General features: G+C 35.3%; 1 protein-coding gene across 1 annotated transcript; it reads right to left on the minus strand.

Moving 5' to 3' along the window:
- Nucleotides 1-10,307: 10,307 nt before the first annotated feature.
- CBLN2 (cerebellin 2 precursor) lies at nt 10,308-14,131 on the minus strand. The gene is made up of 3 exons (XM_070942421.1): nt 13,796-14,131; nt 10,982-11,101; nt 10,308-10,505 (listed from the first exon to the last, which is right to left on the minus strand). Exons 1-3 carry the CDS (start codon nt 14,129-14,131, stop codon nt 10,308-10,310), a joined length of 654 nt encoding a protein of 217 aa, XP_070798522.1.
- Between the last annotated feature and the right edge of the window lie 223 nt (nt 14,132-14,354).

Raw genomic sequence — 14,354 nt, forward strand, 5'->3', positions numbered from 1 at the left:
TCAACTCTTTCCATTCAGCTGCTCTTGGGAGACTAGTTAGGCAAAATGAAGCATTTGACTTAGTTTACTCACTCTCATGTTATGGTTGACCAGGTATTTAACACTGAGCATGATTAAAGGCTGATATACATGACCAGGTTATCTCATCAGAAGTACCATTTCTTGAGGGCAGACTGAGATACACAATGTCGCCTTTTGGCTGCCATCATCCTATCACGAAGGCAAGCATTGCCTGTTGTTTTCTACTCCTACTCACTATCAAAAGTAGTGTTTTATGACAGTGCTAGCACAAATCTTGCCCAAGCAATCCAGTACACTTGCTATACATTGTCTGATTGTAATCAAACATCCTGACTTCAATTTGCTGCTGTGCATTGTAGCATGGACACCCCTTTTCTTTCATTGGCAGGTTGAAAGGGCTGCTCTCCATGCCCTTTTTCTTCCAGGGTTGCTGGATTGTCTGCTATCTTCTGAAGGAGCTTCAAGTGCCTAACCTTTGTTGCTCTCTTAATTTTACTGTTCCTTTTTAAAGTTCACTGATGGAATACTGTCCTGAGGTTGTTTGGAACTATCAACAAAAGCATATCAGTCTTCAGAAGTAGGCAATATTTTCTGTTGTCGTCATGTGATAGAAAAATATTCAAAATTAAACATGCTCCAAATTTGAAGATAATCAAATATCAGGAGATTGCAGCCATTTTGTCTCCTATAACTTCACAAATTGCGAGGTTGAAATATTTTGAAATGTGACAACTTTTTGATCATAGTTTAAAACAGTACAGAGAACAAAGGCTGTTTCTCATTGCTGGTTAATATAGCCTCCATTGAAGGTTAAGGGTGTACTTACATCTCTGTTTGGCTCCTGCTGTGAAAGGAAATAATTGATTGGTTATAAATCATAAAACACACAAATCATTAGCTATACTAGTAGCTGTTTGTAAAAGTGTTCTGTGGCTCATGTCTTCCAAACGTCAAGCAGGTTAGCAGTGTTAATGGCAAAATAATTGTTCCAAAAAGTTCATGGATATAATACTAACTGTTCTTTTATGTCTTCATTTATGCATTAGCAAGTTAACACTTTTACGTTTCTCAGCTTCTCAGTTTAGTTTATCACCCTGCTTTTCTCTGAAAATCTCCATTTAAGTCAGTGTTTTTCGACCTTGACAACTTTAAGAGCAGTGGACTTCTGGGGAACTCTGGGAGTTGAAGTCCACCCCTCTTAAAGTTCCCAAGGTTGAAAAACACTGGACCAAATACAAATCAGGCTCAACATTAGTCCAGACAAAGTCATCCAGAAGCAGTGTTATCAGCTGTTGAAATAATTTAAATCAATCCAGGGTCAAAAGAGGCTGATTCAGATTCTTGACTGGATTATTCAATTGTAACTCAGATTTAATGAATGAAATTCAGCCCTTATTTGTCAATGTACTCATATCTTAGAACAGCAGTAAGATAAAGTGGCATGTACAAATAATTTATACACAGATTTGAAGGAATGTACACTCTGCTCTATACAAAAATATGCACATGACTTTCTATAGTCTATTGAAACAGTTCAGTGTATGCTGAATACTGGAGATGGTAACTAATCCTCTACAGTCATGTTACATGTTTTGTTAATTTGAGATTATAACTAATTACCTGATCTTATGATTTATGCATCTGGAAAAACAATATCAAGAAAGTTTGCACTGTTATATGTTGCTCTGGATGATCATAGTAAGATTCCTTAAAGGGAAAGCTAATTATTGCCCCAGCCAAAAATTATGTTTACTATCTACTTTAATTGCTGAGTGCTTGCCATAATGATTTTAATAAACAGATAATAGGCACTATGGCTGCTACTCACACATTAGTTGTATACCTGAGGATTTTTCTTTGGCCTATTTTTGTAAGATTAACATCAATGAGTATGCCCTGTTCTGTTTAAGAGCACAGGGCAGTTAGCCCAATAAATATTAGTGAATTTAATTAAATTTCGAATAAGACAAGTGTAAAATAGATAAAAGTACATTGCTTTCTGTCTGAAGGCAAATATTCTAATATAAATTTAGAGCAGGCAAAAATTATGTGGAAAATAAACATGGCATTAACAAAATGTAACATGTTTGAATTGAACTTTTCAATCAAATTTAAAGTTTAAAAATTAAATTTCAGGTGATTTACCATTGGTATTTGCATAACATTTTGAGCCCTAACCCATAAAATGTTTCAACATTTATCCAGAATAATTGGCATGTTATATTCTTTTAGCTCTATACTAACATGAGTTGCATATTTGTTTCTTCAATACATACATTTTTTAAAAAAGCATCAAGGAACGATTATGGGAATCAGGTTTCATCAAACTGCTAGGTATAATTATTTCAACACTATATAGTTAGTCTGTAAGCTTAATTGAATATTAATTACATAAAACTTTGGATAATAGTCACATTAAAATAAACTCATAATCTTACAGGACAAGGCCAGTCCATAAAAGTGTCTGATCGCTATGAGCTAAATTGTTCTATTTGTTCATTACATTATTGTTGTCATTTTGGTTATAGAGATATTGGCATTCACAGACTAGGTTGAGATGCAAAAAGAGATTGAAAACTTTCTAGAATATGAAAAAAAATGTAATACTATAATATAAAATACTATTCTAAATGTAATTGACTTAAAATACAAGAATAACTGGAAGTCAAAGAGTAGATTAGCCCTTGGCTTTTCTGCTACAAGTAAATCTGCTACAGATTTTTACAGAATATAAAATTGTATCATGGAAAGAACACTTACTACATATTCTGGTGTATATGTTCAAATACTATCAGAATAATAACATTACAGACTGCCTTAAAGCATACACTGTTTTCCCCAGATGCACACAAAATCAATGAGGCATAATAATTTAATAAACAATAGATGCTGGATTAAATGATATGCGATCAAAATAAAATGCATCATTTCCCTGACACATTTTCCAGTATGAGTTGGAGCAGCATCTCCAGTATTCTTAATTGGCAGGTTAACTGGCAATCCTGAGAGCTTCCATTCCAATGAATCTGGAAAACATTAGGTTGGGAAAGGATAACCCAAAACACAATCTAATTTACAGTTCACTGTAACACTTTATTTTGCTACCACCAAATCACTCTAGCCAACCCAAATTAGATACGTATGCATTGGAATTGTTATTATTACCTTTCCAATTCAATATTATCGTGAGCTGAAGACCTGGGTAGGTTCATTGCTTTCTATTTTACATTTCTATTGGTGAGCTATTGTCACCATGGTAATTGCTGCTGCTGGTTCAGACCAGTTCGGGAAAACCTGTAGTTGTGACTTGCAGGCGGGCCTGCCTGCCCGCCTCGGCGCTATGCCATCCTATTTAGCCACGTTTTTTAAGCCGCATTCATGCATGGAAGCACGTGTGCTCACATTTTTGGTGCTGGGTGAACTGATTGTTAATTCATGTGCTGCCCACCTCTGCATGATAAGCAAGTTTTTTTTAAAAAAAAATGCAGTGGATGTACCATAACAGTGGAAAAGTGAGTCCACTTTGCCTCTGCTTTCCTTTAAAGGTAATAAATTAAAAGAAAGGACTTCCATGCTGGAAAATGGCAGCCATAATATCCATTTTTTTTAAAGTGGTGTTAGTTGGTTGTTCATTAATGGCCTGAACAAAAATATATTTCCAAATATTCCTTGTTTATAGATTTTTATGACATTTTGAATTTAGTCTATTATTTGGCACATTTTCAGTAATGAAATCCAAGTAATAAATGCATTTGACTGTCTGAACTAAAGAAAGAAATATAGTGCTTATTTGGTTTTATACTGGAAAAAAATATTGTTTCTTTCCATAAAAAAAATAACATTTTCCCATAATAAACAATTTGTTGCAAAGATATGTCAGGACACTTGAATTCCACTAACCTAAAGGACCTAGAGACACCATTGTGGTTAATTCTTCAGTCAGTTTAGAAAATAGCCATGTAAAATTCTTTGTATTGGGTGCTTTGCTAGATAAATATTTATCGTTGCAAATCTTTCCCTTCTGTAGTGCCTTTTAGCTTACTGCAGACAGAGACCACACCTGCAGAATGCAAAGATGGAAGTACACAATGGAGCTTTGCTTCAATCAATCATCAGATCTTGCTCATTCTTCACTCTTTCAAGCAACCCAGTTCTGGAGCTTTGAATAAAACCCCAGATTAGAGACAATTTCACACTACATAAAATTTAGGTTCATACCTGTTAAGCCAAAGTAACTATGTATGAGTCCTGTATTATGATTTATGAGCCACGACATTTTAATTTACATACACTTATTATTATTCAGATAAATTACTTGCAAAAAGAAGAGGTCATCGTAGATTGTTGGGAATGTGTTAATAGGATAAATGATATTTTTCCTTCCTGTCCAATCATTCTATTTGGAGCTGTCAGTGTTTTCATTTTAGGGAAACACTATAACCTAAATTGTCTGAACACAACAAATTTTGTTTTATTCAATACCATGCTTAAACAATCTGTCTCATGCAATACAAAAAAGTCATGCATTAAGCAGTGATATCCATGATAGGATGTTATATTTCAACTCTGTGCCAGTGGGAAGAAGCATTTTATTTAAAAAAAAAAAAAAACCAAGTATGGTAAAAGAAGGATTTAAGCTTCTAGTCCTCATGCACAAGTCTTGATCCAGATTAGACTATCATATAAATTAGGTCTCATGATATACATTATGTTTCATGGGTTTTATTTGTAAATAAAAAGCAAAATAAATGTTGCAGTGAATTGAGTAAATTAGATTATGTTTTGTGTTACCCTGCCACCATTTCCAGTTTAGTGTTTTCCAGCTACATGGATGGAAATGTCACACCAGATAAATTGAGCAGTATAAAAATTTGATAAATAAATAAATAAATAAATAAATTTTAGATTTTGTTTAATCCTTAGCCTCAACTTCTAGGTTCCACAGATCAATATTCTTTAAGTAATCACTCTTGTACCATTAACTTTATTGGGTTGTTTATTTATTAAATTTCTATGCCACCCGTCTCACTACCAAACAACTCTGGTCAGCTTCCAATACCATAAACAACAGAATCAAAACACTGTGCTTCTGTGAGAACACAAATATAAACACAGTGGGTTTTTAGGTTTTAAAAGAAATATTAACGCTATGTTGAAAAGGGATCTGGTATGATGTTAAGAATATATTCTGCAGATGATGATGATGAAAGATCACTTATATATACTATGTTTTGTATAGGTTCATAAATGAAGCCTGATTCATTGGAGGGGGTGTGGCACTGTATTTCACTGCCTTCATTGCTTCAGAAACTGCAGCCTCCCTACCATCCTGAGCTTCATTCAAAGCATGAAAAAAGATAACAAGAGAAAACTGCTTTTCCTTTGGAGTTTTTTCAGATGAGGAAACCATAGCAGCAAGAAAGCTGGAAAATGAAGATATATATAAGAAAAGGGGGAGAATAAATCATTATCTTCACGACGCAACAATAAATGAAACAAAAGAAAAGAAATTAGGAGCCATTCTAAGACCAAAATGGAGCCTCTTTTGCAGAGGAAGGAAACAGGAAATTAAGAGGGCAGTTTTTAGTCCCTAATTATTTTTCTAGTTTTCCTGTGACTTTTTACCTAATAGAAAATCCTTAAAGCTAGAGAAATCTGCATAACAAATGTTAAATTCTACTCTCTGAAGAGTGAGAAATTTAATATTAATACCTTTTTTAGAAATAATGAGTGTCTAGTGGATCTCTTGTACATGGTTATCCCCCCTGCAATATTCAGTAATACAGAATGCAATAATTAATTCTCCTTCAGATTACTAATCTTTCATGCAGTCATTTAGAAATTACCACAGAAGCAAGAAAATTCATAATGTAGTAACACCGCCATATATGCACTATGTACAAGGACACAATTGCCTCAGATTACAAGTCAAAGTAAGTTACTTAGAAGTCCCATTATACTCAGCAGTGTAGCTGTTATGTAATCATTCTTAAGATCCCAGAGTGAGGTTTGTTCTCCATAAATCCCTTTGAATTTTCAGTAATTTTTTTTTGTTAGTTATTTGTGTTTTTACAACAACACATGCTATTTTATGATACCTTACTGTCTTGTATTTAATTTTGTTTTATAAATAACAGGAATTAAGTAGGTGGCCAAATTGTACATAACATGGAACTAGAGGTCTCTAATCTAGATAGCTTCAAAAATTGATGGATTGATAACAATTGGGACCAATAGTTATATATTAAGTGATTTGGCATATAAAAATGAACTAAAAAGACAACAAAAATTAGTTATTTTCTTTTTTCTAAATGCTTTAAAAGAATTTTTGGTCATTTTCTAAATTTTTCAAATTTCAATTCAGTTTTGCTGGATATAATGCATGTATAATTTAGTTCAGCAATTAAGCTTTTTACTGTAGTCCATAAGCATTTTTTATTCTAGTCCTGCAATATGTCCCATAAGAATAAATAATCAGTGACTTCTATTATTTTTAATATTCTTGTTACATAATGTATACAATTCATCCTTGCTGGGTTTAACACTATCTCAATTAAGATGAGCTAAAATAGTAATACTGAAATAAAATAATTACATTTTGATAAAAAAAAATTCTACAGCTGAAGAATTCTACAGCTTGGGTCTCTAATCTCATCTTTGAAGTTTAACAGCTTAAAGAAATTGGTTCAATTTTAGAAAAATATTCTGAACATATGCCCTGCATATGTTTGCATATTGCACATTTTTAAAGAACATCAACAAGGCTCTTTGTAGTATCAGAAGTTACAATTAGTAAACATTACTTTTCATTCTAGAAAATGGAAACAAAATCCAACCAAAATTGAAATATTTCCTCAAGCATAATTTTAATTAAATTTTGATAAACTGTTTTAAACTATTTTCACCATTCCCATTTATACATTATATTGTAGATATTAATATTGCCATCTTATAAAGTTAGCTTTATATTTCCGGTCATAAGTTTAATATAAGATGAATTGAAGTAAATGAATTCAGTATTCTGAATGTTGCCTTTCCCAGTCTTATATAGGCCACTACATATATTGGATTATTATTCCCATCATCGACATCCAGCTTCAGGCTTTTCACCGATAGATTGCTGAGTTAATGTCCTGCATTATTCACTGAATATGATTTTGATGCAAAATATTATGTTGAAATAATCCATTTTAAGTTATTTATTAAGTTATTTATTTTAAGTTATTTATTATACTACAATTTAGAACTCTGAAAATCACCAATGAGATTTTTAAAGACACAAGTTCTAAAAGGAACAATTCTGTTAGTATTTCATTTATTTTGGTCTAATTTTTAAAATTGTGACTCACCTAAAGCCTTGCAGTATTTTGTGACTAGAAGACAATCCAATAGTACTTGCAACCAAATTTATTGTTGCAGAAACTACAGCATCACAAATTCTATTTAAATTGTCCTTATCCAAATTTATTGTTGAATTTTGAGTATCAATTAGTTACTGTCATTACTAAACCAGAACTGAAACATTAATAATTCTCTACTACCCCTTTTAAATGTACATATCTGGCATATGCTTACACACTTTCCTCCTTTCCTTTCTGTTTCCCTTTCCACTCCTCTTTCTCCCTTTTTTCTTTTCCTTTCCTTTCTTTCCTTTTTTGCATTTCCTCCTTTCTCTTTTATACCTTAGAAACACATAGGTAATTTGATATCATGATTATATAAATGCTATCTTACAAACAACAAATTAACTATAATTAAACCTGGAATTAGCTCCTAATTCTTTTTTATGTTGTCAGAACACTGGAATAAATCAATGCGTAGCAAATAATATGATGCAGTTTTACATACAAACATAAAAAACTGGTTTTCCTCTTTCTGCAACCAGTATTTATGATTTCACGTGGTAACAAAGAAAAGGGATTAAAATCTGTTCAAACTATATGGAGAATCTACAGCCATCCAGATGTTGGACTTATATCAGGACAATGACCAAGTATGCTAAGCAATCTAATCCAGCAACCTCCCAGGATACCTACAGGTAATTCACATCTGATATTTATGCTTCAACTGAAGCATTCAATTAGAATGTTTCTTATTTTTGTGTTCAGAAATTACTAACACATGCCATAAATTAATAAATTTTGTAATGAAATATATTTGCAATGTAACACAAATGAAATAACTGTCCAGATTTGCCATTGGATAAGTTATATAATATTATATCACATTTAACACTAAAATCTATATTCATAGATCACAGTACAGCAAGAATTATTTTTTAAAAAACCTATACCCTCTATGTCTAAGAATATATGGATGGAAATTTTCTACATAGTATAACCTTATACAGAATTTGAGTTAGAAACAACCCAGATGCAAAAACCAGTATTTGATTGGATTTTTAAAATCCACAATGTATGAAACAGAGTCAACATAAGCAAAAAGAAAAACACAATCTTTTTTTTTAGAATTCTCTTTTTAGAAAAATATTTCAAAGTACACTGAGATGCTGCTAATAATTATTCTAATATCTAAGTGACCCATCAATGACAAATTTAGAATAAAAAATCAGTCCTGTATGCAATGTATTTCCTTCTTGAGTTCTGCAAAAATTTGTACCATTTTTGTTTCTTGAGAAGGGAAACAAGAACCTATCAAACGAAAGATGAAATGAAATCCCAATCTACTTAGCTCCTCATAGACAAATTTGAAATATGTATTTTAAAAACAAATCGGTTGTTAAAAGCAAACAGCCCCCCTCCTTCAAATTCTTCTTATTTTCTATGTTTTCCAGACCAAAATGCAATTTTCCGTGTTGCCCAGCTACCTTTGACACTGACATAAAAGTAAAAAGAAGGCAAGTTGGACATGAAACCCATTTATTCTGAATCTAAAGATCATCAGCATTTTGGTTACATTGACACATAGAAGGTGAATTTTAACTCAACCTGAGGTTTCTTCTTTTTTATTATTTTGAAATCAGTATTGTATACAGTATTGGATTAAGACTACTCAAAAGTCTTTGGAAGTTAATTGGGGAAACTTCAACAAAAATAAAAAAAAAGATATACAAATTATGATATATTTATAGTTGAACCACATAATCTTTGTAACCTTTCAAAGCCTCAGGATTTCAATATCCCTGATTCTGCCCCACGAATTGTCTGGTCTGAGCAAATTTGGTGTGAATCTGTTTTTATTTAACCTGGAGGGAAGATAACTTGTGGGAACACTCAGAGAGAGGCCAAATCACAGCATATATAAGCATAAGTAAATTAATCCATCAAATAAATATCAGGAAAGCAGCAAAAGATGCCCAGTGATGCAAAGAAATGATATTATATTTTACAGTATGTTTGCTTGAGATATTGACATCCTTCTGAAATAGATTCAGGTAATGTAAGAAATATCAGTCGCTGCCTTTCCGACTCAAGCTGTATTGTCTTCCACGGTGCCAACAAATGCTTTGATTAAATCAGCTGGATAACACAAGCAGCATCGTTCACTGGTTAGTTTCACTGCAAGCCTCAGAGTATACATGTGCTTGCTTTATCATATGGGTCAAATCGCCTGTCTTCTTTAGCACAAGAACAGTCAGCAAATGGAAAGAAGGATGATGGAAAACACGAATAACACAAAATAAAATAGGTTCCAATCGTGCAAAATTTGCTTCACTGAATAAAGCACTTCTTGACACAGTAATGTCCAAAAATTACCCTCCCCAGAAGATACAGATTTGAAGGTTGAATAATTGAAAAAATCTTATTTTTGTCTTGGTGTTTTGTTTGTTTCTTTTTTTAAGGCTATGCAAACACAAAAAGAGAAAACATATAGGAACGTATCATCAGATATTGGGGTCTTCTGGCTTTGGAATAAGTCCATTACAAACACTTCTGTGGTTCCAATTAATGCATCCCTTCAAGACAAGAAGAGGAAGAAAGGGAAAAAAGGAAATGGAATCCCAACAATAAAATCCAAAATTGACTTTACAATCACAAGTATAAATTGCTCAGGTTGGTAACTTCTTTCTTTCTTAAGGATGACTGGTCATCTAAAACTAATCAGATCTGCAGATTTCTTGAGGAACTGTCAAGAGTTAACACAAAGAGTGGCATCAAGAAGTTTTCTCCTTCTTCAGTGATGGCAGTCTGATTGGGTGTTTGGAATTATTGGCAGGTCTAGCCCAGTTCTAGGAGGAGGCAGAAGTTTCTTGGGAATTGTTGTTGTCATTTAAGAACCGAATTCCTGTTCCAGCTTGCAGGTTAGGATTCACCTTGTTTTTTTCTTTATAATGGAAAGACTAAGAACCCTGAAAAGGTTGAATATTTCCATCCTCCCATGAGATTCCCTCTCTCCAGCTTGAGATGCACTTTGTCTTCTCTTTCCATCAGGAGCAAGACTCCATTGCTGGCTGCTTCCCTGGTAACGTCTTGATCTCCAGCAAAAGCAGAAATCACAGGATAGCCATTTTGCATTAAACTGACCTGCAGTGCAAAAGAAATTTGAGCTAAGTGGTCTCATGAGATTTATCTGTAAAAGTTATACTCCAATGTATCGTACAAACACACATTCACATAGTACATTATAACCAAAGGGAAGTAAGTCAGCTCCTCCACATGCAGGAAACCCAAAATAATGAGTGGGTGACAAGTAAGATAAAACACATCTCTCTCATGCAGGATGATACCGAAAGGTTTTAGATGATCTACAAATTCCTTCCCAGATCAGGCTGTCCTCTCTCTCTGTTACTTCAGTCAAAGGAGACTGACCAGGGATGAAAAATCATACACCTTACTAAGGCAAATAAGCCCATTTCATAACACTGCTAAACAGTAGACTAACAAATAAGATATTGCATGGGGTCCTTTCCTCATTGCCTTATTTGATGAGACTTTCGTATGATTTTGTGAAATGAAACAACTACGTAATCTAAAAAGGAACCCCTAATGTTGGTACATACCTGGATAGTTTGTCGGTTATATACTTTCACAACATGAAAACTGAAGCTATAGATTCCTTTTCTTGGTGCTACAAATATACTGGAAGCGAGGTCAAAATGGTTCCCAATATTAACTAATACCTGGAGGAGAAAAGGAAAGAAATCAGGTTGTTCCTTCATTAAATGGAAAGTGGGGTGGAGGAAAGACATTTCTCAGACAACCCTCCCCTGCTCTCCCAACAGTGCAAAACCACTGGAATTTGCTGTACAATTAAAACGGACTGCAGGGGAAAGAGCCACTTCCTAAGGTGTTGTAAAAGGTTGGGTTCAGAGAGCTGATTGATTTACCCAGTGGTGCACCCAAAGCTTCTTTGAGAGCATGAAAGGCATAGGATGGCAGCCTATGTCTGCACAGTGAAGGAGAAAACAGATCAAATCGTTGCTGAGACATACACAAAGAAGGAAAATAGTCCATTGAACAAACCACTAGATTTTACATTTTCACATGACAGCACTGAAACTAATTGTGTCTCTTGGGGCTTGCAGTATTAACGTGAAATGAAAGAGGCTTAGTCATGTTTCGTGGGATGAAATGTGGAGAAGGCAGCTCAGATATTAAGATAAGTAGCGTTCTTAATCTGCATCCCTTATTCTATTTTTCTGCTCCCATGCCCATCCTAAAGCAAAACTTATTCAATTAAGCTTGAACAAATAAGGAAGGTGTATATATTTTAACCCACAGAGACTCTGAACATGAATTTAGTGGTAAAAGAAAATACCAATTGCCAATTACAATAATGCAAAATGATACCTGATGCCAAGTTATAAATGTTTCAAAGCATTATCAGTATCACAAAAACAGAAAGAGTGAAGGTAAGGAAGGTCTTCATCTCAATATAATGCACAGTGCAGTCTGGTTTCTTAAATCCAAAGACAATGCAGATTACATAAAAATATGAGGACAAAAACTACAGGCTCTTCAGAATCTAATGAACATTCCAGAACAGATGTTTAAAGTTCTTCATACGATTAGGTTTTTTTTTTAATTATTTGCAGAATCAGATCTTTAATCTTTTCTGTAATCCACATTTATGTTGCCATAACTATTTGCTAACACTTGTTTGGGATCTTATTTTTTGACCCCTGAATAGTAGGCTTCCAAATGGGAGGATCGTAATACAGTCACTGTTCATTGTTTTGTCTAGCTATGATATAGAGCTTGTGAATTTTAGAGCTTATTACACCTGTTGTAAAACAGGTTTCATGTTACAAAACAAACAGAAAAATCAAAACTTTATTATTTTTACTTCTCAGAAATCTGCAGCTCTGAGCCCTTTTAAATATAATTAACTCCTAAAGAATTAAGTGAAATGTGCTTCTGGGCACATATGTAAAAAATTTTTGTTAAGTGTGACTGAATATACTGCAGTTTATTTCCTTAGATATAGGATTCCAGCTTGATCTTCTAAACAGAAACTACTAATTTTTATTACTGATTTATTTATGTGTACATAGAAAAGCCACAATAATGAAACTATAATTTCAATCTTTTGTTTTAAGATAATGTTTCATGAGTTGAAGGTATGAATATGACAAAATGGTAGACATAAAGTATTCCTAGAATAACTGACACATTTATTTGCCTTTGTGTATCCCAGAAAACTCAGAATAATTCTGTTAATATTAAAACTCTGCCAATTTAAGTTGCCATGATTTTTTAAAATTTTTCTCTTTTTGTATTACAACAAAATATATTTAACATAAAATTCCTACAGGTTTGAAGAAGCTATTCTTTGGTTGAAGAGTTACGATAAAATGCAACAATAGTACATACAATGCATATAATATTATTCTAATCTATTTAAGCAGTTAGCCTGAGGTGTATATTTGTATCTATACAATGATTTTAAAAATAGTTAATTTTAAAAATTCCAATGCATCCTTCTTTGTTTATTTCTGGACTGGCAGGAACCCAATAATAGGTTCTTTAAAGATTTCTTTATTAAATTTTTCAGCTTGTCCCCACTTGGCATTACACTCATGTTGTGTAGAATTCTACAGACTGTCTTCCCTGTCCAGTTTATAGAAGAATCTCCCAGTGTCACCAATTTGGTGAAATGAGATGTAGCTATGTCTTTAAAAGGACACATGCACTGAAGTCAAGCTTGTTCCAATAAAATGAGAAAGGTGTCCTTGGCGGCATTTATTGGTGAACACACTAAAAGGAAATTCATAAAATCATGATTCTCATCCAAGAAGGTGATGAGGAACAAGTGCTGCCAAGATACTGGCTGTGAATTATTGTAGTGGTTGTTCTTAAGATTCCTGAAGGAAGCGTGAACTTGACAAAGAACCCTGGTGAAATAGGACACGATAGCAGAGAGGACACATATGGAGGAGGGTTCGATAAGAATCCGGGCAGAGAATATCAAGTAAGACCATACGTAGCGGGTGCAGATAAAATGGGTCATTTGAATAGAGGCAGAATGTGTTTTAGGAGATGAGAACTGGGGAATCAATAGAGAACAGTGGTCCCAGATGCTAAGGGAAGGGCTCAGCGGGGAAGAGAATGGAGATGGAACTAAGGCTAAAACACCTTACAAGGGGCCAGAAACGTGCGACCAAGTCTTCTTAACACAAGGGGGAGTTGGGAGCAAAGCGTTCAGTGGTTGGATGGGATGAAGACTCACCGTGTGAAAGGGGAGGGAGGTAAGGAGGGCATCTGGGCGGGGCTTTGACTTTGTTACTGATTCTGGGAGGGGCTTAACCAAGAGCGAGGTTGGCGGTGGAGAAGGAGGGAGGGGGAAGGGAAAGAAGACTGGCGCGCCACCTGACCTGGTCGAAGTAGATGGTCATGGTGCGGTTGCTCATCTCAGACGGCTCGTGATTGGTGCTGCGCGTGGCCGAGAAAGCCACCTTGGCGCTGCCAGAGCGCACGGAGATGCCCAGCGATGAAGTAATGGCGCCGTCGGCGGACGGGCTAGAGTCGCATACCACCAAGCACTTGCCCTCCAGCACGATGGGCTCGGTGTCATTCTGCGCGCCCACCGCCGGGCAACTGGTGGGCAGCAGGAAGAGCAAAAAAGCCAGCACCGCCGCCATGCAGGAGTAACTGCCAGCCGGCTCCGCCAGCGCTCCCCGCTGCCGCCACCACAACCGCCGCCCGGGCATCGTGTTGCAGGGCCCGTCACCAACCGGAGAGTCCAAAGGGGGCGGCGGGGCGGCAGCGAACGAGAGCTGCCTTTACTTTCCGGGCGGGCGCGTAAGCCGTGGCTCTGCTTGGCTTGGCCCCGCCTGCGGACCCGCACGAGCCCCGCACCAGCGCTCTCTGGCGCGCTTCTTCTCTCAGCCACGGACGGGGCAAACGGCAGACTTCACAGGAAGGCGGGAGGCG

The sequence above is a fragment of the Pituophis catenifer genome, unplaced genomic scaffold (genome assembly GCF_029215685.1).
Source record: "Pituophis catenifer annectens isolate HBS135680 unplaced genomic scaffold, rPitCat1.0.hap2 SCAF_3, whole genome shotgun sequence".
Lineage (NCBI taxonomy): Eukaryota > Metazoa > Chordata > Lepidosauria > Squamata > Colubridae > Pituophis > Pituophis catenifer.

Coding starts and splice junctions, on each gene's coding strand:
- CBLN2 (XM_070942421.1), bottom strand. CDS start 14,131: ATGCCCGGGCGGCGGTTGTGGTGGCGGCAGCGGGGAGCGCTGGCGGAG. Junction 11,102..13,795: donor TGACCATCTACTTCGACCAG/GTCAGGTGGCGC, acceptor TTTCTCCTCCAG/GTATTAGTTAATATTGGGAA. Junction 10,506..10,981: donor ATAACCGACAAACTATCCAG/GTATGTACCAAC, acceptor TTTGCACTGCAG/GTCAGTTTAATGCAAAATGG.